Genomic DNA, 26535 nt, shown 5'->3' on the forward strand with positions numbered 1-26535 from the left:
ATGGCGCTAACATTTCTGTGTAAAAATCTGAAGTAATTTCAGCATAACAAATGCTACTATTTGGCATCAATAATTTGTTAATAAACTGCTAATTTGCAGATATTTAAAAGCAATTTTACTACTTCAAAAAAGTTTAAAATAAAAAAATGGACTGCCTTTGCATTCATTTGCAAAAAGACAGACTTCTGATGTTTCAGTGAACTATTTCAAAACAATCCGATCCAATGTTGAAATTAAACTCTACAATAAAAGTAAAATTCAGACGTGTGTGCCTTCACAACTCAAGGCGGACTAGACTATTTATATACTTGCCAACCTGTTGTTAAATTTGCATAACGTCTCTATCTTTCTATGCACTACTTATTTTATTTTGCATGATTTCTACATGAATAGTTCAAGCACAAATAGAAAAAGAAACGACTCAAAACACCAGAGAAAAGGATTGTAGCAAGTTAATTGTATTCTAACAAAAATATCCAAGACATTGGAAGCTATACAAAAATAAAAACGTCCAGGTTCCATAGGCCTAATATTGTATAATTATTCACATACACTCATAATTTCCATTCCAATAGATCAGTTTGTTATGGTAATTACAAGTCACGTTTGAGTAGAGCTATTTCAGTGATTTCATTTCATCCTTACCTTGTGTTAATCGTCAAGTCAAATATCAACAGAGTAAATGTGCCGAATATACAAATAACATTAGAGTTAATACCATCGTAGCCTGATATTTATTGTCCTCCCCCAAAAAGTTATTGTGATTGATTTCAGTTAATAGTTCAGATGCTGCAGGTCGATTGTAGTTAGGGACTCCGAGAAAAAATAGAAACTGTCCGTAGAAATGTCCACGGGGCTGTCCAGAGACTCTGACAAGCTCGGCGAGGCTGCATCGGAGAGCTGTAGGCAGGAATCCGAGGAGAAAGGTTGAAAATCGTGTATAGAAACATCCAGGGCCGGGGGACTGTCGCCATTGTCCGGGCCAGATGCCGAGCCTGGGCCCATTGTTGACATGCAGCCCGGAACAGTGGGTGACGGGTTGGGGAAATGTTTCAGATTTTTGTCATTGCTGTTCAGCGGCGCAGCAGCAAAGCCCATGGACTCGCCATTGTGGAGCTGCTGCGTGGAGCTAAGAGAGTTGTTCTGAAAAGAGCAGGTATCTCTCTCCAGCAGGGCCCCGCTCCGCTCGTACAGGGGGCCCTCGTCCTCCTCGTCGCTGTGGATGCCGTCCTCGGCGCCCGGCCCTTTCCCCTCCCCGTTGTGGTTCTCCTTACTCTGGGTCTGCCGCTTGTGCTTCATGCGCCGGTTTTGGAACCAGACTTTGACTTGCCTCTCGGTCAGGTCCAGCAGGGCCGCTATTTCCACCCTCCTCGGCCGGCACAGATACTTGTTGAAGTGGAACTCCTTCTCCAGCTCCAGCAGCTGTGTGTTGGTGTACGCTGTCCTCAGCCGACGGGAGCCCCCTCCTCCCCCAGCACTCTCCACAATCTCAGGCGAGCCTGGAAAATAAGCATCACGGTAGCGTGGGATTAAAACGCAGGACACAACAGTTACATAACCCCGCTGCCCCTGAATCTAACATTATGGCTATCGCAAACCACCAGAGAGTGGCTGACAACACGCTGCAGCAAAATGGCCGCTGGAGCTACTGACCCAAGCTTATAGCCTGTAAACCGTTTATCCAAAAATCATTACAGCATAAAGATACTCATCAGATTGTTTTACACATAAAATAACGTCCAGCAGAATGTGAAGCAAACACAGTGCACTATAAAAGCAGTGAGGTCCAGGCTGGTGTGGGATACTAATGAATGCTCCAGCTGCCCTCCTCGGCAACGGCACTCCATCACTCTTCATTACTGTCACACATCAAAACTCTAAGGCTAGGGGAATAAATCATCTTACATCACCAAACTTTACCCAAACTTTTTTGTTCTTGCTCCATACACCAACACAACACAGCAATAACCACGACTCTCTCAGAATAAAACGCCTTCAGCCTATTTGGGTTGTTTTTTGTTTGGGGTTTTTTTTTTAAAGAAAGGCCTCTGTGCTGAGCTCCAGTTTAGCAACAGATAGTAAACACTTTTGCAGTAAGAGCTCTGTTTTGAAATCACCCACCTTTCGGAGAGAAGCACACAGGTCCATTGGAGATGGTAGTAGCGGTGGAGGTCGGCAGGTGGTTCCTCTTGGAGGCTTTCTTCTCCCGCATCCAGGGGTACTCCGGGGGTAAGGAGGCTGTGGGCAGCGGGCTGCATCCGTCGGGGCTGTGTCTGGGCCGGCCGTGCCGCGGATGGCTGCCCGGATTCAGGCTGGGAATGGTCTGCTCAAAGGGAGGAGGAATCAGTGTCGGGCGTGAAAGCGTCGAGCTCTTGATTGATGAACTTTGAAATGAATCAGCGACAGGGGGGAAAGATGTCAGGCACTCAGCAAGCGACGGCTGACTATTGATAAAACCGCTCTCTCGCTCGAATTCGTAATTCATCTCCGCTCCCTGAGAGCCGAGGAAAGTTTGCACGCGTATTTTTATAAATGTTGCGGCTCAGTGAGAACGAGAAAGAAAAAATCATTAAAAAAATCTCCTGGTGGTGTTTTTTTCTATTTCACTGATTACGGCCGTATGGGGACCGAGCTACTATTAAACTATTGAATTCATGGAGACAAGGTTGAAATTGGACCGAATTGCCTGTCACATGATTACCTCTGCCCAATGACAATTTGGGGTTTAATCAAAAGAAGCCACTGTCTGCCTGATTGATCCAAAAACTCTGATGAAGAACGCCTCGCTCAGCTGGGGGACGACTGTTTTTATTTACATCTTTGTCCGCTCAGTTTATCCTCCTCTTGCCCCTCCAGTCCAGTCCACTAGGCTACAAAATGTGTTTTTTAAGAATGGCTGACGCTCACTATTACAGGGAAGGAGCCCAGCCTAGGGTGCGCGGATTCGTGCACTCCTCTTTCTCGTATTGTTTGAGGATGTCAGTCGAGAACGCCCCACCACACACACACACACACACACACACACACACACACAGACACACACACTCACATTTCATGCCAGTAGCTATTCATATAGGCAAGAGTCTGGCTTCTGAGGTGAAAAAAAAACATACCCCAAAAACTGATATTGAGACTTCTCGACAGAAACAAACCCCAACTATCCAGTCTGTTCAGTGAGTGAGTGTGGACTCCAGAGTAGATGTGATTCTTCAAAGATGCATAATAATGAAATATGCAGTGCATCCATTGACATGTGTTGCAATAAAAAGCCCATCCATTAAGTTAATGCTGACGGATATGACACCTTCAAACCACTTCATCCCAAAACAGCTGTTTAACATTTACAGATGCAGAACTTGTAAAGAGATACACACGCATGTATGCGTTCGCACTCACAAATATTGTTTTATTATAGGCTATTTATGCGGCCTCTATAGATATATTAAAGCATATAAGTTTTTCGTTTATTCCACAATAGCTCGATTTTATAACGAGGTCATGCGCGTGCGTGTTCGTGACCATACCCACAAACACTAGGTTAAACACACAGGCTCTCTTTTGTGATTGTTAATCTTTTGTTGTTGTTAATTGTTAATCCAAAAGCTGTCATAATTGTTAGCTTATTTTAAATACTATCCCAATATTTAGAATGGCTTCATATCCTTGTTAAGAGTGGAAAAGCACAAGGCGAGACCAGGCTTTACTGGGAGGACAGTAGCTACAATGCTGCACTGTATTTCCATTATCAATACCTGAAATTACAATGAAGCAAACACCAACACGTTCACAATCGACCATTTACAACGAATCCATTTGCAGCGTTATTATGTAGATGGGAGTGTTATTGAATGGCTCTTCCCCGCAGTGTTTGGTTTTATAGCCCTTCCAGAATAGCCTGTGAAAGCCACAATTGGGATGTTTTTCGTCAAGCAGTACATGTTGTATTTTCATTCCAAAAAAAAAAAAATGATGGCTTAGTGAGTAAGAGAGAGGAAGAAGAGAAGTGGTAGGCCTCTCTCAGTTTGTTGCTTATATACCAAACAAAGAGTCCTGGAAGCCTGCACGCGATCAATCTTACTCGCCAAAAGGTCTGACAGCTCGGTGCCCTCACAACACATTTAAGGCTTCTAACTCTCCCCCGGATCAAATGCAGCCAGGAAGCGGCGAGAAACACTGGCCACTCAGATTAGAACCAGTTTCTGCTCGCAGTTATAGCCAGGCTGTCGCTGGAGGGATCTTTTGAAAGATAAATAAGAATCCAGCTAGACAAGATGCGACCATTTCCTTTTTGAGGAGGGAGGTAACGAGTCAACGGTGAGTAGGACGAAGCAACCTCTCCACCTGGCTTTTATCCTTGAATTGTGAATGCATTTACACAACGAGCAGTATTTGTCGTTTTGGTAGACTTGCAGGTTCGTGAGGAGACCAGACCTTGTGGTGAAGGAGTTGCTAGGGGAAGAGATGGATGGCTTTTTTGGAATTACGCACAGGCTTTGTGTGCAAGGAAAGGAGTGGGTGGCGGTATTTAGTGGACCCCAGCCTGTCCTACACACTTGTCTTTACAGCAGGATTGATTTAGGACCACTTTCCCACGGATGGAAATGCAATGAAAGAAATACAAATCTTCTGTTACAGTTTAAACGTTATTTATGTGCTACCTGCGTATGGCGCATATGGGTCAAATCAGTGTCTTGCTGTGTAGGCGTGTGCATGTGTGCGCGTGTCTCTCGCAGTGTGCGTGTGTGTCTGTTGGATGCAGAAATACTCAGTGCATCAGCTTTTTTTTTTTTTTTTACTGTGACACACCATGGTTCAATTGTTCTAGGTTTCCCTGCTAACCATATGTCAGGGCTAGTAATGTTCATGCCCTCTTATATCAATCATTAGGCTGAAAATGATTTCTTGGTGCAAAATCAGTGACAGCAAATAATACTGCAGCTGCACAAAGGTATAAGATAATCACAAAGAGTAAACATGGTACAAAAAGGTTTTGGTAATTTGATGAAAAAAGTATCGACGTCTTTGCGCATGCTAAAAAGAGCTCTGCATTTTTTCCTGAAAAATTACAGCTTCACAAAACAGTACAAGTATTTTAGCTCCATGTGTGCATGTGTTGTATTTTTAGAATGCTAGGAAATTACTGCAAACTATTAAAAGACATTCAAATTTAAATAATAATAATTTCTATGCAGACCCTTCATTTTAACAAAATACACACAGAGGAATACACTGCCGTTTTTCAGCTTTGCACTGATAATTTGCTTTGCTGTAACCATCCACATAACCGAGGCATTTCGTGTTGTACTGGCATCTGCAAATCTGTAGACTAATGAGACAAATAAGCCCCGTTACGATTCTAGTTCAGTCTGTATCCTACTCTGACCGCATTTGACTGACTGAACATATCAGGGAATTATTTTTGAAACGATTTCTCATTTGGCTTGTTGTTTTCTTGCAGAATCTCCATGAAGGGCCCGGGTGACATTTTTATTATTATGGATGTGCCCACGCAGATGAGAAGAGGGGAGAAGGCCACCCGAGAGTTTTTTTCCACGTCGAATCAAGAGGAGGAGAGAGTAGCATTTATTCAGTATTTGACTTTATCCCTTTATGTTATTGAATATTAAATATGACCGCTGGTTTCACATTATTTTGTATGCATAAATATTATACAAATATAGAGATTTTCTAATTATCACCCATGGTTTATTATTTAACTACTAACATTTTATTGTATTGGCCTTCTATTATATCTCCATTTGTCTAAACATGTATTTTTTTTCTTTTGTATTATCACCTCCACAATTCTACACCGTCATGAAATATGTAACAACAATAATAAAATGTAATAATTGCAAAAGTAGAAATATATTTGGACATTTTTATTTAGGAAACGGTCTTGAATTTAATTGTGAAATGCTTCTCATGTGTCTAAATTAAAACTACAAGGTTTGCTGCAATTATATTTCAATTCTTTTATTTTTTTTTTCTTCGAACTGGAGCAGCATGGAATGTATGCCATCGAAAAAAAAAACATTGATGATGTCTGTTTCTTTTCTTCAATAAAGAAACTGTTAAAGTGTGTCCTTCTTTCCACCCTTATTGCATGACGGATTGATTTTACATTCGCTGAGAAAAGGAAACACCTCCCCAAAGAAGAAAAAATGGAAACATAGCCTATAATAGCAACATGGTGTGCTGCTGCTGCTGTTGCTGCTGCTGAGGAGCTTATGCAGACTACATGTATGGGCTGGAAAAGGGCCGAGGCGTCATTTTCCACCAACCTTCTCCCCACACAAAGATCGCAGAGGTGTCAAATAATACTAAAGGACTCCTGTATCTTTACACCTTACAAAATAAATAACATTAGAAAGTCCAATAGAACAACACAAGCAAGGGAGGTTGCGTGTAAGCTCATGACCCTTGTTTTTGAAAATGTATTTTCCTCATAATCCCAACTCGTGGCTCTTGAAGGATCCTTTCACAAGTGCAACAAAATGCAAAACACAATTCTTCAACTGCGGATAAATAAAAGACGGACAAATTCACATTAAAATGAATAACATATGTTCATAATACCCTGTTTGAGTTTCGAGTTTAAAACAAGATTTTAAAAAAAGATTAAATAGGCCTATGCATATAGTGTGCCCCCCTCCCCTCCCCCCCGCTCTAGACGTCCTACAGCCCAGGTCTTTGTGAGACAATGACACGAGCAAATAGAGAAAAATACAAGAAAGTCGTGATTATTTATCCTACGCTACTTCGCACATCAAACTATAGAAAACCTAAACAAAAGCAGAGAGAAGGTGGAAGCCTTGAGGAGGCGCAGAAACAAAGCAGTAATGTGTCTGGAGGTGGATAAGACAATGGGCGGAGTGATCCGGGCAGCGCCACCGCTACAGATGCGTCAGTTTGGGCGCTTCCTGGATTCTTCCCTGAGAGTAGTGCGACGTTAGGTCTGTGTACGTCGGTGTTGGATCACACACTCCGTGATGCTGACTGTTGCCCATTGTGATTGCTCCATTGTAGTCCATGTTTGCGGGGGGCGGGAGGTGGGTCAGACCGAAAACGGAGGTCCCAGTATTGGGCATTGAGTCGATGTAACCTCCGCCGACATAAACGGGGCTGCCCTGCATGTGCGTCCCGTAGTTGCCATTGCCTTGGAGAGGATGCGCGTCATACTCGGGCGTGGCCGAGTCGGTCCCGGGATACCTCTTCTGGGAGGGCGGGAGGTTGTTGAGGGAGCTGTTCAAAGGAGGGGGATATGACGTGGCCATACCGTATGCATTCTGATGAGGTTTATTGTAAGACGTCGGCGACTGGGAATCATAAGATACACTGTTTACAAGAGAATGCATAGAGTTGAGGTATCCTCCACCGCCACCACCACCGGAGCCCGGGCCCACGGGACTCCGGGGGGACTGTCCGCCAGGGGAAGGCATCATTCCGACGCCTTTCTGATCCTTCTTGTATTTCATCCTGCGGTTCTGGAACCAGATTTTGATCTGTCTCTCGGTGAGGTTGAGCAGGTTGGCCATCTCCACCCTCCGGGGTCTGCAGAGGTACCGGTTAAAGTGGAACTCCTTCTCCAGCTCGACAAGCTGGGCGCTGGTGTAGGCTGTCCGGGCCCTCTTCGATGCTGCTGACCCCGGTGGACTCTTGTCTCCGGGGCAACTCTCCACTGTCAGGGAGGAAGAGAGGAGGATGTCAATCAGTAATCCATTACAGGCAGGCAGGCAGGCAGGCAGGCAGAGAGAGAGAGGTGCAGAGACAGGAGAGTGAGAGTGAAAGCAAAACCATGTGATAACACGCACACAGCTGATAACAGAACTTTCAACCATCATGAGGGGGTGGGGATGGTGAGCAAACAGTTTACTAGATAAATATGCCCTGCTCCACTACTTAAATAGAGGTTTTATCATCGACTCTTTCTCTCTCTCCTCTTCACTGCACGTTTATGTGTTGCAAACATCACAACATTTTTGATAAATCTGCTCCCGACTGCAAAGCGCAAGGGTTATCACGAGGGCTCCATAAGACAATTAACAATCAATGTATGGACACTGTGCCTGTGTGCACGCTACATTAACTACAACGGGGGGAAAAATGTAACTGGAGAAGAGTAGGTCAATATCTGATATGGAACTAGGTAACCTCAGATTTCCTACTAAAACATTTTGACCCTCATCTTCCCCGTAGTCACAGGCGTAATGCAAACACAAGCATTATGTATTCCTCAGAGTGTATAAAGCAGCTCGCCTTGCCTTCACTGATAAGCATCCCCTTCTAAGAGGCTGGGGCTTGGATGCAGAATAGCAAGGTGATGGTCTACTTACCACTGTGGCAGGCGGCCAAGACTAAATTTCACTACCTGTCGCCCAAACCTGGAGCAAACGGAATGCAGCATGATATAACCTGATCCATTAGGTTATCACAGAGATGAAAGAGAAGATAACACGGGGAATAGCAGGAATACCCCTGTATGTAGAGCAATCACTTGATAACGATTATTATTGTATGATTATTTATAAATTTATTTTTAAAACGCTAGTTAGCTTAATTTATAAAAGAGACTGATTTGGGGAAACGTGTGTTAAGTGCAGGATTATTGTTATCTGTCTGTCGTACGTGCGTAAAAGGCTGTTCATAAATGTTAGCACCACAACGTGTTGTAAAAACTAATGACAACATCGTCCCAAACATAAATCACAATGAAGGCCGACACGCTTCTTTGTAATTTAAACTCTCGCTGCAGAAGAGTACATACACTATAACTTAATTAGAAAATGACCCATACATTCCAAAATGAGAGGGCCATAGGAAGGTGAGCATCTCTGAATTTTTTGATTGGGGGTGTTTATTTACATAGAGCCAACCCCCACCCCCCCCCCACCCCCCCACCCTGACCCACCCCAGTTTTACTCTAATCAAAAACGCAGGATCTGGCTTGTGTATGTGCGTAAAGCGTGCGTAAAAAAGTGGGCGCCAAACTGCTTTGCATTTTAGACTACCCATAACTTAATTAGAAAATTAACCCACTGCATTTACAAAAAATAATATCATTGGAAGATGAGTATCTCTTGATTTTTAAGTTTTGGTCTATGTAAAATAAAGCCCCTGAAAACCCAAACTCCCCACCCTGACCCACAAAGTTTTCCTCTCATCAAAACAGCAGGATCTGGGTAGGAAGGTTCGCACCTTTACTGGTTGTTAAAAACCAACGAAAACACCTTCCCGAACACAAATAAAAATGAAGCCACACCACTTTGCCTGTTTTATTTCTTCCTGTCGAAAACTACCTGTACTGTAATTGAAGTATCACCCACATTTACAAAATAAGAAGGTCGTGGGAAGATAAGCATTTCTGAATTTATAGGTTGGCTCTATGTAAATAAACACCCCCAAACACAAACCCCCTACTCTCACCCACCAAGTTTCCCTCTAATCAAAACAGCAGGACAAACTGAAACAACTGTTGTGCGTGTTTGTTTGTTGTCTCTCCGGGAACATTATGTGATCAGTGGAGATGCGTGTTTACAGTAGGGACAGGTCAGCTTCAGGGCACAGGCACAACAAATGGTGGGATCTACTTCCAATGTTGAGGCACACATTTCTTCTACAGTCTACAACCGTATAGTATATTTATAGTATATACTGTTTGGGGTATCATTTTGGAGAATTTTCAGGAAGATGTAACTAAATCATTGCAGGATGTGGATCCAATAAAAGTAACACTTGTACATATACTCTTACTTGATTCGCCTATACTCTGTGGTCATTTTTTTGGCTGTAGTTCCTGAATAACTTTAGGATCCCCCAGAGCACGATATAAACATATAATGCAATATGATAACACAAACCACTGATTTAAAAGTTCTAGAGTAAACACCTCTCTGACACTGGCACAGAAAGAAATGAACATTATAACCTTCACAGGGATATTGTCCTGTTGAGGTTGGCCCCCCTTTCTCCTAACCTCTTACCTTACCACCCACCCACACCCTCTATGTATTGCGTCCTCCCTCAACAAAACTTATGTAACTTTCTGGTCAGAGGCTATCAAGTTATGTGTGTGTGTGTGTGTGTGTGTGTGTGTGTGTGTGTGTGTGTGTCGGCAGCAGCAGTGTTTAGGTTGGAAGTACCTGAACTGGAGCTACTGGTGGGTTTCTGCTTGGTGTTCTGACGGGACTCCTTCATCCAGGGGAAGATCTGTTTGCTGCGACCAGTGGAGGTCGGGGAGCCGTTCTTGGCACTGGGCTGGTTGGACCCGTTGCTTGTGTTTTGGCTGATAGCACCTGGGGATTGTGAGGGAGGGGGTGGGCCTGACACCGGCACCTGCGGTTGATTGCTTTCGGGATGAACCTTAGACTGCGCCGCCTGAATGGCTGTGGTCCTGTCGCAGCTCTCAGCCATCTCCCCCGGCTTCTGCAGAGCCACGGAGCCGTCAGGAGTCTGCAGGGAGCAGGCAGGTCGATGGTACTCACTTTCCACATGAGAGGCCCGGGGATATTGGACCTGATTGGCATCATAACTGAAGCCATTTGCGCTTTGATATGGGTAGCCACTGTAAATTGCGGAGCTGTCGTAGTAGGTTGCCTTTTGCATCTCGCCGTTTCCCAATATTTATTTCAGAAACTGACAGGGTCTTGACACCCTTGTAGAATAACATTGGCACCCCGTGGTCACGTGACGCCTCTCCGCCAATGGCCTCCTCGGGTGAACCTAGGGTTACAAGAAGCACTGTGAGGAGAAGAAATGGTGGCGATCCATCTTACTTTTCAATACAGGCCTGACACTGGAGACTATGGAAGCAAGATAGGGCCAACAGTTCTGCAGACTATTACCGTTTACCTTATGGCTTACACAGGGCACAAAGGCACGCACTAACCTTGTATTAGCATCTGTGCCAAACCACATCAAAACAAAAACCTTTTCAAAAACATTTCAGATTGCCAAATCAATTTTAGGACCTAACAAGAAACTGCATGACATTTTAAACCTCTGAGCCTATTAACAATGAAATATAGTTACAGTTCACAGAAAATGGTGTAGGGAAAAAGGGTGCTGTAGGAAAAACTTATTAGCGGTTTACCACACAGGAAAATAATATTTCTGTTATATTGTTATTCTACCAACAGGGCTGTCAACAGTATATCTAATGTCCTATGTAGCAGCTGAAAATATTCCTTATGTACCACAAACATTTCATCCATTTTGTTTTTTCACTGTTCGTAAAAAATTTCTTGAGTAACAGGATCGACCTCAATGCGCTGTGTTTCCCCGGCCCCCTGGCGCAAAGCATAAACAACCGCATTCTGTTCTTTGCATGCTGCAAGATAAATAGAAGGGCCACGAGGAAACCTGAAAAACCGGGCGGGCATCCGTGCATCTCCATGACCACAGGGTGAACTTTTCCTTGCAGGCCCATAATAATGGCTGATGTCGGTGCTGTCTGCGCGGCGGCCCGTCGCGGTGATATATGGGGGTCAGTGGGCCTGGACGGCCTGCTCGGAATGAGCGGCCCGGTGAGTAGGAAAGCCCGGTACTCAGGCGGACAGAAACCAGGGATGGCACAGCTAGAGCCTGCTGCTAAACCACCATGATTCATGCAGGTAACCATGGGGCCAGCCTCTAAAAGATTACTGAGTAAACTATTAATCATAATAAACACAGATCCAAGGGTCATTTTGGGGAAATCTTTTATAATGTACCATTACTATGAAATAGCTGTGTCCCTGTGTTTTAACCATTGTCATTAAAAATTGCAAAGCGCAATGCATAATAATAATAATAATAATAATAATAATAATAATAATAATAATATATTATTATTATTAATAATAACAATATGCAATACTTTTAAATAAAAGTCAATCATTTTCAATACATATACATTTAAACCCGCCCTATTCATCTAGGCTACTTGGTTTTGAAATCATGCAGTTCTTTTGTCTGCACTCTAGATTTAAACATTGTAGTCGCCCCAATCAAGGGAGCAGATCATTTGGAAACTAAATAAAATTAATAAAAACTAAATGAAATCAAAATTAGTTGATTGCAACTTCAAATTCTAACTGCTGAAACTGATAGGTGTTGTGTGTCTGACAGTAAATGTGATCCCTATAACGATGCAATAAAATATTCCTTGTTTATTTCACAATCTATAGGTATAGTATAGTCACGGAGCAGACACAGAACTACGATGCCTTTTCATAAAATGAGCACAAAGAATTTAAAGGAAAATGTCGAACAGCTCTGGGTTTGTGCAGCCGTGCATAACAAGAAGCAAATCAGTATAAAATGAGCCCTGAGCTTGCCCTCAACGCAGCTAAACCGCAGAGTGAAAGAAGGTGTCTTCACTATATCTGCACTCACGATGACCTGGAAAAGATATCAGAAAGCATTGTGGTGAATATCTCCAGGCGAGCCATTGCGATAGTCATAAATGGCACAGAAAGAGAGACAAATGATCGACTTGAGCTTCTCTACGAGCCGCCTGCTCCACGTTAGAGAAATCTGGCTGCCTGACTGTGTGTGTGAACTCTTCCTGAACCGAGATCTAAGTCATACGGTGATAAATCACCGCGCGACACACAAACTCCGCCATTTACAACCGAGGGAGCCTATTTCTGGCCTGCTTACCTTTTCCTCTGACGACGAATGCAGAGCACCAAGCGATATTTTCTCATTCAGCGACGAAATCGATCAAAGCAGTAATCCAGAGAAAAGTTTAAAGGCAGGGCTGGCTGGCTGAAGCAGCAGCAGCAGAATGCGCCCTGCCATACACCAGGCATTAGTAGCCACAACAAAAAAAGGGAAGAGCCGAGAGAAACCCTTTTCCTTTCTTGCCTTTTTTTTCCCTACTCGACTTGGATGGGTAAACCGAGATTACGAAAGCAGTCGTGAGCAGTGGGGTCAGCGAGATAAGAGTTATCTGGCCTCAAGATGGAATTTATCGTCATGCTATAGAGCAATGGCCAGGGCTTCATAGCAATATTAAACTCGGCCAAGGCTATGCTGGACTGTGTGATCCTTCACCAGTACCATGCAGACACCAGTGAACTGCCCCGAACCAGAGCGTCACCATAGACCAAAAAAAATTATGCAAATAAGTAGCGCCTTGGAAAGCCAGTTCAAATCAAGTGGCTGCCTCTCCTCCTCCCCCAACCAAATGAGGTAGTGTGTCTAGAAAAAATAATACATCGTTACAAATAGCATTGGAGTCCATCCTTAAAGTGTTTTAAATATTTTTATTATTTATTCCACGACCTGCAGTGGAATTATGAGCCCAGTGGATGAGATGCTGGAGAGAGGGGGAGAATACAAAGGAATAATCAGCCGCTGACCATGCTGCATTTCCATTTCCACGGGACATAAAGGGCTTCTATCCACGGCTTAATCATTAACCCGCATTTTTGCATATGATCCTCAATCTTTTGGCACAAGGACGCGCAATTTGTTTTCATTTCAGCGCCAGGTATTCCACTGGCTGCATGGCTTCTTGTATGTAGAATACAACACAATTTTTGTTTTTAAGATTAGAAAGCACAGCAACTTCAGATCAAAGCCGTGTTCGATGTATATCAAGGGAAAATCCCACCGGGGAGCAGGGTGTGAAAAATGGGAAGAAGTTTCATCACCAAAAGGCAAAGCGGAGGACATGCGGCGAGGAGCAGGGGAGAAGAGAGCCGGCAGCAGGGGGAATCCCTCTGCATGGTAATGCTGCCTTTTGCAGCCAAATGAAAGACTGGAGAAAAAAAATTTATGATGAGATTTATGTCCTCTCAGTTTCCCAGGGCTGTAAACACGTCCAGAGCTGCAGCTTCTCTGCTGGTTTCAGGCTCTGGGACAAAATTCAATGACACAATTAAAAACGTAGAACACACGGACGGCGTGGGAGGGTGAGTGGGATAAAAATTCATGCGTGAGGATTTTTTTTAGCCAACTCGGCTTTTTCTTTTCCAAACCAGAGTAGTCACATTGTATAATTATTTACTTCTTTGTGTTGTGCTAAAATGCTGATTCGTCTCTCTCTTTAATTTGGTCCTGAGCAGAGGGTTAAATGTCAGTGAGGTGGTGGTCGTAAAGCAATGTGTGTTGGGGGGAAGAATCTGAAATGTTGATGAAAAAAAAAACATTTTTAAAACTTCACTGCAGTAAACTATAGCAGCTACACGCAGATGGCTTTCACAGAAAGTAGTTTTTGAAAGGAGTGAGGCACCGCTCCAAGAGCTGCGATTCCCCTCGTCACTTTTATAGTGACAAATTACACCACAAAGACAAGTGGAAGAGAAGGAATTATTGCTCTCGGGCTGGTCATATTGCTGCTACATGGAAATATACAAGCCATAAGCTACTTCTCTATCCCTGCTAGGGCTTTGGTGGGCGTGTGTGGTACTTATTAGAAATTGAATAAGGATATCACCATCAAGCATTCATAACACAAATCAATAAAGATATATGGACTCACCGAAGGCAGTTCAAGGTGTCTCGGAGACCGTACGATGGCCTGAATTTACTTGGCTGGATTTCTGCAATGAATAAACAAATATTTTGAATTTCTCAGAAGACAATACAACCTTTTAACGTGTTCTGTAAAATATTTTTGTGTGAATTTTATTTTCGAATAGGCGCTCCCTATTTAGTTAGAAAATCTGATTATAAATACGTTTATTGTTATTATGCGTAATTGTTTAGGCCTTATTTTAAAATGGCGCAAAAAAGAAACATCTGGCTACGGGCTAACCCAAATCCAGTAAAATTCGATGCAAATATTTTCAAGATAATTATTTGGGTCAAATGTTTAGATCTAACAGCAGGCTCCAAGTCTACGTGTTAAAGAATGAATATCTTGACAGCTTCAGGGAACCAAAAAATATGGATTCCTTTCAACATTTTGCAACAAAATATCAACCCAAATATATTCATTCATAGGAAACACAAGACCATGAAAAACGAATAAACAGACTGCCAAAGTGCAAAGATTCTACCCGGACAAAAACAAGATCACAACGACACATTGCTGCCTATCAGCGTAATATCCCTAATAACATCAAAATGGATCTATGCAAATAACGTGTTTGTTGTTTCCTTGCTGGCCGGTAAGCATTTTCTCCACAAACGGATCGAATGGTCATTAGCTCTCGCGCAACATCTTCCCCAAGTCCCCGCGCCCATAAATCAAGCAGAAGCGCCGTGACCTCAGCGCGGCCGCGCCGTCCTGGATGGCACTCCGTCTTCCATTATATCCTCGTTTCCCTGGCGGAGCGACACAACCCCACCGCTTTCCCCTACTTTTTTATGGAGCTCATCTTGATCCATCATTTACGCACAAAAACCCCACGTAAAGACACAAGCTGTTTTATTTTATAGGACCGGTTGCACCTTGGACCGGCTGCGAGCTCTGTTTGGGTTTTTTCTTGGAAGCCGATATTTAAATGGCCGCTTTATTTACAAACGCTTGTGCAGGCCTATTTCTCTGAATGGCTGCTCGTGCTATTAAAGATGTGATTGAAACAGACATTTCATTCTTTGCTGCATCTATTCTAAGTTAACACTGAAACAAATAATGGCTGTAATGTAATGTTTAGCTCAGAAAGCATATAATTGAACAATGCCTGAATATTAATGGCCCAGATAAATCCCTAAATGGTTACCCATATATGTTGTGAGTAAATTCTGTGGGCCTTTTTGTGTTTCGCTTGATTGGATATGATGAATCTGAGATATTAACAGATATGAATATCAATAGCTTCGTGGTACCTGTCTATTTTCTCGCCCTGCAGAAACCCTGGACCATTTTTTACTGACCTCTGCCTCGCGCAGCAATAACTCACGACAGTAATGAACAATCGGCGGAAATACCTCAAAATAAAATCCATCCTCCCAAAGCTCGGGCTCTGACTCTGTCCGCGTGGAAAAACATATCCGTCCGTGACAGCAGTATAATACATCCACAAATCCGGGATCCTCTCTCTTACAGTCTGCCTCTCTTTTTCTTTTTCTCCCCTCGATAAACAAACTACAAAGCCCGGACTCCCCTCACGGAAAGTGGGGGTAACCCGCATATAATCAGCATCATATGGCCAGACCGGGGCTCCGGTTTTCTTCCCCGTGCCATAACATCGCGCAGTATTATGCGCCCCGCTCACGTGACGCAACGTCAACTTAAATCCCTTTTATTTGAGCCCGTGAATCATTAATGGAGGCAGTCATTGCCCCTGAGGAGAAACGGATCAGTTTGGAGGGAGAAAAAAAAGAAGGGTATGTGACACTGCAATGTATCTGGCAGAGGAGCAAGTCTCTCACAGAGAAGCAGCTTTTCCACGTGTCGCCCATTCAGAGGGAAAGACTGTTCTGTCAGTTTTAAAGTGCCATATATTTGGTGCCTGTTAGCGGCTGAGAGAGCTAATCCTGCTGTATTATGATCAGTCTCAAGTGCAGCCACAGCTCTGAGCCAGGCTAAAACCAGAACGTTTTGCACTGCAGCGTGATAATTCGCACTATGTGAGATGGAGAGGGCTTTCCCTACAACATGCCATTTAAGGGTGGCATAATGATTACTCATCGGTCCAGCAAGCCTCTTCTTTCTCTTTACAACACAGCCAGGGCTGTAGAGAGCTTTACTCAATATCGCCCCCCGTCCTCAGTCCCACAGTTTAGTTGTAATACCACTTAGTCAGCCTCTGGTTCTCCATCAGCAAAAGCCTGCATGCTGTTGGCCAAATTGAAAATAAAAGTCACACATTTACCTATCCTACGTAAGGAGGGTGTGCGTCCTGGTGGTTGTGAGGGGTGCGTGTCAGTCAGCAGTGAGCGGAAAGTGGAGGTGAGGTAACCAAAGAGTGGCTGCTCGACCCCGCTGATCACTACATGGACCCCCATTCGACCTACATGAGTTTACGCGTTTCCTATGACCAGCTGAGTGAAATTACAGGTTTGTTCAAAGGAAGCGTTTTGAAGCTTTTTTTGGGGGGGGGGGGGTTAATGATGGCAAAAGTGCGGGCTAAACCATAATCCTGCTGTAGTTTGCTAAAATCACCGTAATATAAACTAATTCCTATCTAAAGAGCGTGTTATGCGTGCGCCATGGAATATATCTGGATTTTGCTACTCCAGGTATTGCCAAAAGTCCTAGCCCGGAAGAGGCTTCTCTCCTCTGGGCACCGTTTGGCGCTTGTTTTCCGTCAACACCGAGCAGCGGGCGTGGAAAAATTCCACCACAACTATTAATCATTCGGGGCGGACATAGACAGCATCCCACTCCCACACCAGCCTTTGTCTTCTCAAACTACAACTTGAGCGGTAAACTTTTAAAGACAGGAACAGAAGCAGACCAGCTCTTATTAATTCACCTTCAACGCTTTTAAAACTGAAGAAAAGAGGAGGAACATTAATGATCAGGATTAAAGATTACGTTTTACGCGCAGGTTTTGGACGCATGATTATAAAAAGAAGACTATTTCTCTTTTGTCAAACAGAATGTTTGTGTCTGTAATGTGTTATTTTGTTCTCTCTTTGTTTTTCTACAATTACAGATGTGGACGTGTCACCAGGATTATATGGCTCGACATGACCGTGCGCTGGAACCTAATCCCACGTTGCCTCTCGCCACCGCACCTGAACTTTTCCCTGACCCGGGCAAAGACATAGAGAGTCGAGTGGGAAGCTATTTGGGGGTTCAAAAAAGGGTCTCCCCTTGATAGAAAGCAAAGGCCCTGAGCTGGTAGCTTACTTTTTTCACTTTTTGTTGCACTTTTTCCAGTCTTGCCCTTTGCTCAAAAGTAGTAGCTGATTGATGATGTTTTAAATCTCAACAGTTTTAGCATAAAACAAATGTTTCAGAGTTATCTACACAAATCAAATCCTTATCACTGTCAGCGAAGAGGAGTTGGAGGCGCAGACCTCTGGATGTTGGCCAGACGGCCGTCCATATCTTCCCACAATGTTGACATTCGGAGCTCTTAACAGCCAGGCTTGGGTTACCGATACACTCAGCCGAAGATAACGCTTTCTGCGAGGTTTACACCGACCAACATCAAGGCTAATGCGAAACTCAACGCCTTAAGCTGACTTGGAGCCATCTCTCATGGATGCAGACAGGCAAGGACAGCGTAATTGTTTGCGTAAGGTGGTTGTAATAAAGCCATTTGAATTTTCATGTTGAACGTATTGGCTCTTTATTATGACTGAAAATGTTCCCAGATCACATAATAGGCTTTTGTGCCATAGCTGTCAGTTACATTTTGGAGGTAAGTGCAAATAGCCCAACAATAACAATATTAATAATAATACTAATACTATTAATAATAATAACAACAATAAACTATTATTATTATTATTATTGTAAACACTGTCACACACCCTAAGGACTTGGTTAATGTTTAACCTGTGTGCAAATTAACTATTGTGCTCATTCTCATTGAAAGGCTCTTTCAAACAACAGATAAGCCCTTTGCATTGTTACTGATGTTTAAATACACTTACTCTTGTATATTCAAGAGTGAAATGAATATATTAATCAAAAGAACAATTAGTATACTTCCCAATGTCAAAATAGATACAAACAGCAATTAAGCTTTGTTCTATCTTTGAAGGCATACAGTATTTTTGAGCTGAACTTTGCAAACATAAATGCAGACTGTTGCTTCTTCGTATTATTCATGTCAACTTTAAGTGATTGTATTACTTCATTCCCAGTTTCAGCAATGCCTATACTACATCTTTTAACTTCATTTTTAACATTTGCAAAATTATTTAGTCTCAAAACATTTATTGGAAAAGTGAAGGTTTAATTTTATCATCCTAATTTCTCGTGGCTTGAAGATTTAAGAAGTTATGGAAAATTAGACCTGCTGTCCAATATGATACAGTGATCAAGTATGTTTTATACGTTATGTTGAAGCACAAAATACATACACATATTATGTAATAAATGTATTTAGTCTTTTAAATTGTTTTGCAATCAAATTAAGAAATATGATTATTTGAGTTTAATAATAAGCAAGTTGTGATATTACCAAGCTCAGAAACTCTACAGCAATGTATATCTGGAAAAAAATACATCATGTTAAATGCGGCAGGAAACAAACAACTTCCGGGATATTTTATACAAAATTTTAAAGATCTCCACAAAATTTAAGAGAAAAACAGCCAAATCTACTCACAGGTCATGACGGTCTGTGTCCAGCGGACAGAGTTTTGTCAGGGGAGAAGAGATCTGACTCGCACCCTGCAGAGGATCACTTCAAATGAAAATAAGGCAGATTTTCAGATCTATTTCTGACCCTGGGGCATTCATTATTCAACAAGTCACGTGAACGGGCGAATTAAAATTTCAGTACATTGGAAGTGACCTCTATTCGCGAATCAAATGAAATCTGTAATTTAACTAGTTGGACTTTTTGGAGTCTGCGCAATACCGGTGCCAGTCAGCCTCAACGCCATCTTCTGAACAGCTTCCATGTCTGCAGCAACTGCTGCACAGAGTACATCAAAGGGGGGATTAACATTTCTGCAGGATTATTTTTGATGCAGACAAAGAAGATAATACATGTGAAAGATGCAACAAAAACTATGTAAACAATGATGTAAAGCTTCTACTAAAACACTGTTTGTGTAAATTCTGTCTGTCACTCTATGGCTTTTACTGTGGGAATTTTGGTGAATGTCTGTTTTATCTAATTTGCGATTAAACGCATTGCAAACCCATTCATTACGCTATTGTTGCCATAAATGTTGAGCAGAAACCATCAGTGCTAAAACATATTGAAAACCATACTAAATTACATGCACAATGCCAGCATGTTTAAGCTCATATCTGCCCTCTTTACACGACCTCACAGGGGTGTTTCTCTGATGAATTGCATTAGAGCTGTCTCTAAGAATAATTTGGGGGAAATTCATGGCTCAGATTCACACCTAAACAACGTTTTTGTTACCGCGCTGTCTCTGGGTAAATCTTAAATGAGAAGAAAAAGCTCGTGGAGGTCTCAACACTGATGTATGGTCTGAACATTGTGTGTGTCGAAAGGTCAGGGGTCAGAAGAAGTGCTCTGAGCCGGTGATTGGCCAGAGCCGGCCGTGTCCCCTGGCTGAACTCGCTATTGTTTGGATGTAGCAGGTAGTGACCAACACTCACACTCTGGTGCACTGAGGTTGGCTGAGATCTCCTTATAATGGCAAGTGAGAAATATGTGTGGCCGGATACGTTTAACAATTTGGGGTTGGTTTGATTCCCGTGTACGTAACAAAGCTGCAACACTTAAGCAGCTGATAATTGCCCCCTAAATATCAACCACATCTCGTCTTTATCCACAAAAATGCGCATGATATTCATGCACATTTTACGGATTAGACGTTCAGCCAGTTGAGCATTAAAATACATAATGGAATCAGACATATCAACACCTTTTACGCACTGTGTTGTAGATGGGGGTACATTCTTCATTGTGAATAGGTTACACATATTAAACACCTAAAAATGTTGGAACTGTTTCCCTCTGTAAATCTTACTTTAAGAGAAAGTGAACAACTTTGCGCCCTGATTAACAAGTTAATCCTCTCTGCAAATAACATCAGATATAGCAAATAGATTTTGATTCTATTCAGATAAAGTAAAAAAAAAAAAAGACAAACATTTTTGTGAAACTGTGGCGCAGTAAATTATCCAATGCTCGGACACACTATCACAATTTTACGCACGCATCTCCAAACACTGGATAACTGATTCAAATGCTTTAAATAAACGTTCTAAAACAATTTTAAGTCCACGAACTGAAATGAAAACAAACAGAATGAAAATAAAATGAGTTTGAAAATGCACATCCCAAATCTAATTTTAAAAATGAATTCATGAATGCATTTGGCTTGTTAATACGCGCAGCTTCAAAAATACATGTTGCGCTGAAACCAAATCAGTATTTGCAATGACAAAATATCCAAAGCCAAGTCAGCCTTATAAGTGAAGTACATATTTATTTCACAAGGACAGATTGAGCCTACACTAGCCTACATCACAACGGTCATTACTGAGACGACACATACAAATATTCACAGTTTAGAACACAACACAACATGGGACGGACTAGCACAAATAAAACTAGACCTTACAACACCAACAAACATAATTCTACTGGACGAAATTCTTTCCTTATTGTGCCTTCATTATGATTTGCCTATGTACATTAAATGTGAAAGTCACCTGGACTACATTCAACAGTAAACCAACCCACTCAAACACACAAACTACACTGTTACTCTGACTGATGCCATACCTCTAAAACAGCCGTCTGGTTTTCTAACAGGAATCTAGAGTTTCGCTAAATATCTTTCAAGTATATTAGAACTTTCCATGAGAAATAATAAAAAAAACAACAGAAAAACAATAATCAAAGAGAACATAGAAAAAATGAGCTCAAACTTACTTTTACCTCACTCAATTTTAACTGTAATGATACATTTTGATCCAAGTCCTACGTTTGAATGTGCGTTATCCTTCTTTCATAATAATAAACAAATATATAAACACTTTGTTGCCATCGTGGCAATTAAAGGTAAATTTCAAGCTTATATGAAGAGGGCGAGGACGACCGGAGAGGGAAAGGGTACAAAGGACGTGACAGGGGCCCAATGGCGGAGGCAAGGTGAAAGAGAACACCATGTGTGTAAAATACTGAGAATCGGTCCATCAAATTCCACTTGTGTTATTTGCCATCTCAGTCTGGATTGGGTTTTGTGGGGTGGGGTTCGTTCAAGCACTATAGGCCTGCGGTGCACGGCGTGGGGACAAGCTGCTGGCCTGTTTTGATCTGCTGCTGCTGGGCCCCCGAGGCTGAGGACGAGGCCGAGCTGGAGGAGCGGATCTTGGTGTTGGGAAGCTTGTGCTCCTTCTTCCACTTCATCCTCCGGTTCTGAAACCAGATCTTGACCTGGCGCTCGGACAGACACATGGTGTGCGCAATCTCCACCCGCCTGCGCCGGGTCAGGTACCGGTTGAAGTGGAACTCCTTCTCCAGCTCCAGAGCCTGTTGGCGGGTGTAGGCAGTGCGGGACCTCTTGGGCATTCCTCCAGTGTAATTGGCATTGACTGGAGGGGGGAAAAAAGCCATACACAGGCAAGCAAGCAGGTGTTACATGCAGGCTGAAAGCGTTTATTCCAAACCCATATAGTTCCTCCACTGGACACATTACAAGGTTGAAAAACTATAAAACATTTCTGGGTTTGGTGGGAAATCACAGCCGCACTATTTGTTTCACTCTCGGTCTTGTTTCAGTTTACGGACATGACCTTAATGTGGAGATGCCGAGTGTACAAGCACCCGCATCCAGGGACAGATCAAGCTTAGAAATGATTAACAAAACAGCGGGGTTGGATATTACAGTTTGGCTCGGCTCCAGTGGCGGAGGTAGTTTGGGTTAAAAAGCAACAAAGGCACATGGCCCCGACAGAGGAACACAGGCAATAAAATTTACGAGGGTCCTTAATTACAGACCCTGCTGCTCGATAGTCGTAAATTGCTGTTGTAAGGGCTGCTACTAGTGCTGCCTCAATAGGCGTGCGTGTGTTCCAGTGGTTGTTTCTCAGTGGTTCTGTTATTTAACCGTGACGATAACTCACCGGTGTTAACGTGGACCTTTTTCATCCAAGGATACACCACCGGCTCCTTGCCCTTCGCTACGCCGGGATATACCTCACTGGCGAGGCTGCAGTCTTTGCTGGCATTTGCCCCTGCGCCACCGTCTGGGGCCGCGGTGAGGCGAGGACCGTGGCTCTGTGGAACCGGTTGCGGCTGTGCGTGATGTCCCTCGCCGAAATCATCGAGTCCGGTGGCGGGGACGTTACCGTAATCGTAGCCCGATTCTGTGTAGTTTGACCTCGGATAGGATGGCTCGTCGTGATGGGGGAAACCCGCATCTTTTGGCCGCTCGTAGTAATCACCAGGGTTGGGGATGTATCCGCTCTGCTGATATTCGTCGCATGGAGGAAAGGACGGCTCGATATAGTTGGAGTTTATCAAGTAGGAACTCATGGTCATTAATTTGTGAAGTGCAACAATACTAATTTTTATCGCGCTGTCGTTTTTCTGATCTCCACAAAACCCTCCTACTCCCTGTCAAATGTACAAAGTTGCCTGGTCACGTGTGAAGCGCCACCAATCACCGCGTGTCCTGTGGGCATCATGTAAACAGGAACCAATGGAAAGCATGGCACTGGTACCACCAACACAGGCTCGCACTGGCTTACGTTGGTGTTTTCCTTATTAAATCACAGTATATAAAGCAAAACCAATCAACTAACTTGTTTACTGCATGGGACCAAACTTATGTGGGTGAGGCTTTCCCGTATGGGGGAAAAAAATCCATCTCCTCTGAAACAGAAAGTGGATATGAAATTCAACCCCTGAGAAAATAAAGGTTATCACAAACAAAAGGCTATTTCTGATAGTGACGTAAATATCGGTTGTTGGAGTTTAAAATGTGTTGAATCCTAATAAAGAGATGAGCAGGGGAACAAAAAACACGTCAACTTAGCCTATTCAAATGATCGAATAAGAAAACAGTGTTAGTGCACACGCTTCCTGCAAGCACTGACGAGCCGCTGATCTGCGGACATACAAGCCTGCATATAAAGCATATGACTTCAGTAAAACCTGGTTGATACCCGCTTATGACACACACATACACAAACAACAGAAAACCCTCATCTCTCACGTTGCACAACCGTGTACATGCATAAGACCCTCTATTTGTTCATTTCACGGTTATAACTGTGAAAACGGTTGTTTTCTGCAATTTGCCAGGACATGGCAATAATTTCAAGCTATTTCTGGTTTCTGTTTGTCCTGTAATACCACATGAAACTTATCTGGCACGGTCATCACGTATTATCAGTTCTCCTGTGTTAACTGCTGTTGAAAAGCTCATCCAAACACTGGACAAACACTTGCAGGACACGTATCTTGCATAAAAGTCAGATGCCAAAAACAAAGCGTGGGATTTTTAACCAAGATAAAGACCATTTACAGTAAGAAATGCCAGAATTGCTCTGCACAGCACAGATAACCTCACATCTAATACAACTTTCCAATTCTGAATGCATCTGGAAATATATAAAACAATCAGTCTCTCCTGCACTTCCTGCAATAACACTTTACTGTAAACAACACAGGCTAAGATAATAACATTGTCATGTGTGGTAACAATCAAAATGTGTGTTATGACAGGGGGTACTAAACGTTTAAAGGGGCAAATATCCCAAGGTACACCAACAACAACAATAATAATAATAATAATAGTAACAACAACATTTAATGTAATTATTCTGGGGAAATAAATTACACATCCTTTGTCAGACTCCCACATATTTAAATATAGTAAAAATTAAGCAACATTTTTGAAACTGCATGTTTTTAAGGTAGAAAATATAGAAGTGTCTGACCGTGTTCCTCGCCTTCAGCCATCACGTCGTCCAGGTTGTGTTTCCTCTCCATGTCCGAGGTGGCACACTGTATCTGTGTGCCTTGAAGATGCTGCAGCTCTTCACAAAGCTTAGCCACACTGTCCACGTCAACAAGGCCTCTGCGTGGAGAAACAAGAGGCCAAACTTCGGAAATATTGAAAGCTTTCTTTTCTCTCCTTTTTTTTTTCTTTTTCCTGGTCCCCCCCATTCTATTCGCTCCTCTAAACAGAGATAACTTCTGCCTGACCCCAAAGTGACACCGTTTCCATTTTGTTTCTGATTAATCTTGCCCATTGACAGTCTTTGTTAAACAACAAGGCGTGCCCTTTTTCCAAAGAGGCGACATTTTCATATCTGTTAGACGCAGTGACCTGGGGTTCACCCCGGACTTGGACTTCAGTTTTGCAGGGTCTGTTCAACTCTGGGGAGTTGGGGGAGCACTTAGCGCGGGTCAGCACCCTAGGAAGATCCCCAAAGGATTTTAAAAATGTGCAAAAGACCTCCAACTATCTCGAAAATCACACGTCGAACTATGAGTTAGAATATGCATCTGTGGAGAAGTGGATCTTGCAACTACAGAGATCTGCTGCAGATGGGCTGATATATTTAACATTAAATATATATTTTTCCACAGTGCTGATCTCCATCTCCGAATCTCTTTTGGATGTGCTGATGCAGACGACTTAAAACAGGTGAATTCTTCTTTTCCACAGCAACCAGAGGCAGGCCTCAGTTTTTGCTCTTCAAAAAAAAAAGCCTTTTTTTCATGTGAGCAAACTGTTGCTGTAAGGCAGAGCTGCTAGTATCTTGTGTATATTACAGCTAACTCATTGTAAATGGCAGCTGATGCACTTTCCGCCACATCCTTATGGCCAAGAGACCACCTGAGAGGCAATATGTCAACATAATGTCAGCGGTAAGACGACTTCACATGATATCTTAATTTACAGTCTGCTGCCATTCTATTATATATAGGTCCTGTATAAATATGGGCCAGATCAGCTTGGCTATTATCCACTTACTCTCTAAGTTATCCTTGCGTGAATAACTGTTTTTACAGGTCATTCTACTTGTTGCTATTGGCTACGTCTTTCTCTAATGTTCAGCTGCGAATAACTTTATTAAAACATATGATCGTGAAGATCCAAGAATCCGATTTAGTGCTGCAGAAGAAGCATTTTAGATAACAGTCCTGGTAATACCTCCGTTATCTAGTCCAGGTCTGCAAGATGCTGCTGTATGTTTGAATGCAATAAAGCATCTGGAAATCTCTTTTGAACAATGCAGCACACACAAAATGTAAAAGGATAATAATCATCCAATTGACCAGTGGACTAAAAGAAAGCATTTGGAAACAGTGTTAAACTAGCTTTCACTATCTAAGTAATTTTCCACCAAATTTAAAGACCTATTTTGCTCTTAATGTGAAGAAAAAACCGTTACAGCCTCGTGTTAGAGATTTTATTTTAGGACAAAATAAGCTGACAGCCAGATCACGGTGTTCTCTTTCAGAGCATATACTGTGAAGTGAAGGTCTATTTAACCAATATACATCATGCTGACAGTTTACTGTAAATTTAGATTATCAGAGAAGTGCTGCGACGATAGTGACAGATTGCAGATGGCTCTCACAAGGTCTCTTGTCTATACAGAGCCCTGACGGCGGGAATAAAAAATTCTCTGTGCATTCAAGATGTGCCAAGGATCCGGGCTACAAAACACCTTTCACACCTTTATGGAAATATTTTGATATAGGTAAACACTAAAATATTTTGTGTGTCACGTGTGATTTTCCTTTCCACTACTTGGTCCTTACAGCAGGGATGTAGGCGACAGAACGAGCTTCCACAATAACTAAGAATGGTCACTACCTTATATTTTTACGGCTGCAAACTGTGATTAGACCAATAACAGCGACCTTCAAACGAAGAAGAGGCGGACAAAAGCAGCTACATCCTTTTCGAAAGCGCATGGACTTCCTCACTCCTGAGCCAAATTATTTTAGACAAGGACGACACAACTACTGGTTCCAAATGACTGATGCAAGTTGCAGATAGATTTCAGGTTAAATAAGT

The 26535-nt window shown here is 42.6% G+C and overlaps 3 protein-coding genes and 2 long non-coding RNA genes across 11 annotated transcripts in view; 2 read left to right on the forward strand and 3 right to left on the reverse strand.

Annotated features, from left to right (window-relative positions):
- Nucleotides 1-436: 436 nt before the first annotated feature.
- LOC122864055 (homeobox protein Hox-A2a) lies at nucleotides 437-3733 on the reverse strand. 2 transcript variants are annotated; one of them, XM_044171093.1, is made up of 3 exons: nucleotides 2702-3731; nucleotides 2122-2323; nucleotides 437-1499 (listed from the first exon to the last, which is right to left on the reverse strand). In XM_044171093.1, the coding sequence occupies exons 2-3, from the start codon at nucleotides 2210-2212 to the stop codon at nucleotides 775-777; spliced, it is 816 nt and encodes a 271-aa protein (XP_044027028.1). In that variant the 5' UTR covers nucleotides 2213-2323; nucleotides 2702-3731; the 3' UTR covers nucleotides 437-774. The 2 variants fall into 2 exon arrangements, with proteins under 2 accessions (XP_044027028.1, XP_044027026.1); XM_044171091.1 differs by having other exon boundaries at nucleotides 2122-3733.
- Nucleotides 3734-3752: 19 nt separating this feature from the next.
- On the forward strand, nucleotides 3753-6084 carry LOC122864065. The gene is made up of 2 exons (XR_006375141.1): nucleotides 3753-4314; nucleotides 5459-6084. It is a non-coding gene; the product is annotated as an uncharacterized LOC122864065 (long non-coding RNA).
- The window catches only part of hoxa3a (homeobox A3a), a 30779-nt gene continuing 10111 nt past the window's right edge, over nucleotides 5868-26535 (reverse strand). Inside the window, exons 3-8 of one of the 6 annotated variants that reach the window (XM_044171084.1) lie at nucleotides 24440-24579; nucleotides 19167-19244; nucleotides 19020-19049; nucleotides 14471-14531; nucleotides 10143-10722; nucleotides 5868-7681 (exon numbers count right to left, since the gene is read on the reverse strand). In XM_044171084.1, coding sequence (XP_044027019.1) covers nucleotides 6897-7681; nucleotides 10143-10605 — 1248 coding nt within the window. In that variant the 5' untranslated portion in view covers nucleotides 10606-10722; nucleotides 14471-14531; nucleotides 19020-19049; nucleotides 19167-19244; nucleotides 24440-24579 and the 3' untranslated portion in view covers nucleotides 5868-6896. Of the gene's footprint in view, nucleotides 7682-10142; nucleotides 10723-12642; nucleotides 13042-14470; nucleotides 14532-15864; nucleotides 16718-16751; nucleotides 16925-19019; nucleotides 19050-19166; nucleotides 19245-24439; nucleotides 24580-26535 lie in introns of those variants that run through there. The other 5 variants (XM_044171081.1, XM_044171083.1, XM_044171087.1 and 2 more) reach the window with 5 other exon arrangements.
- Nucleotides 16943-18160, forward strand: LOC122864066. The gene is made up of 2 exons (XR_006375142.1): nucleotides 16943-17429; nucleotides 17538-18160. It is a non-coding gene; the product is annotated as an uncharacterized LOC122864066 (long non-coding RNA).
- Nucleotides 20957-24433, reverse strand: hoxa4a (homeobox A4a). Its single transcript, XM_044171103.1, has 2 exons — nucleotides 22619-24433; nucleotides 20957-22087 (listed from the first exon to the last, which is right to left on the reverse strand). Exons 1-2 carry the CDS (start codon nucleotides 23034-23036, stop codon nucleotides 21759-21761), a joined length of 747 nt encoding a protein of 248 aa, XP_044027038.1. The 5' UTR covers nucleotides 23037-24433; the 3' UTR covers nucleotides 20957-21758.

Source organism: Siniperca chuatsi, linkage group LG17 (genome assembly GCF_020085105.1).
Source record: "Siniperca chuatsi isolate FFG_IHB_CAS linkage group LG17, ASM2008510v1, whole genome shotgun sequence".
Classification (NCBI taxonomy): domain Eukaryota; kingdom Metazoa; phylum Chordata; class Actinopteri; order Centrarchiformes; family Sinipercidae; genus Siniperca; species Siniperca chuatsi.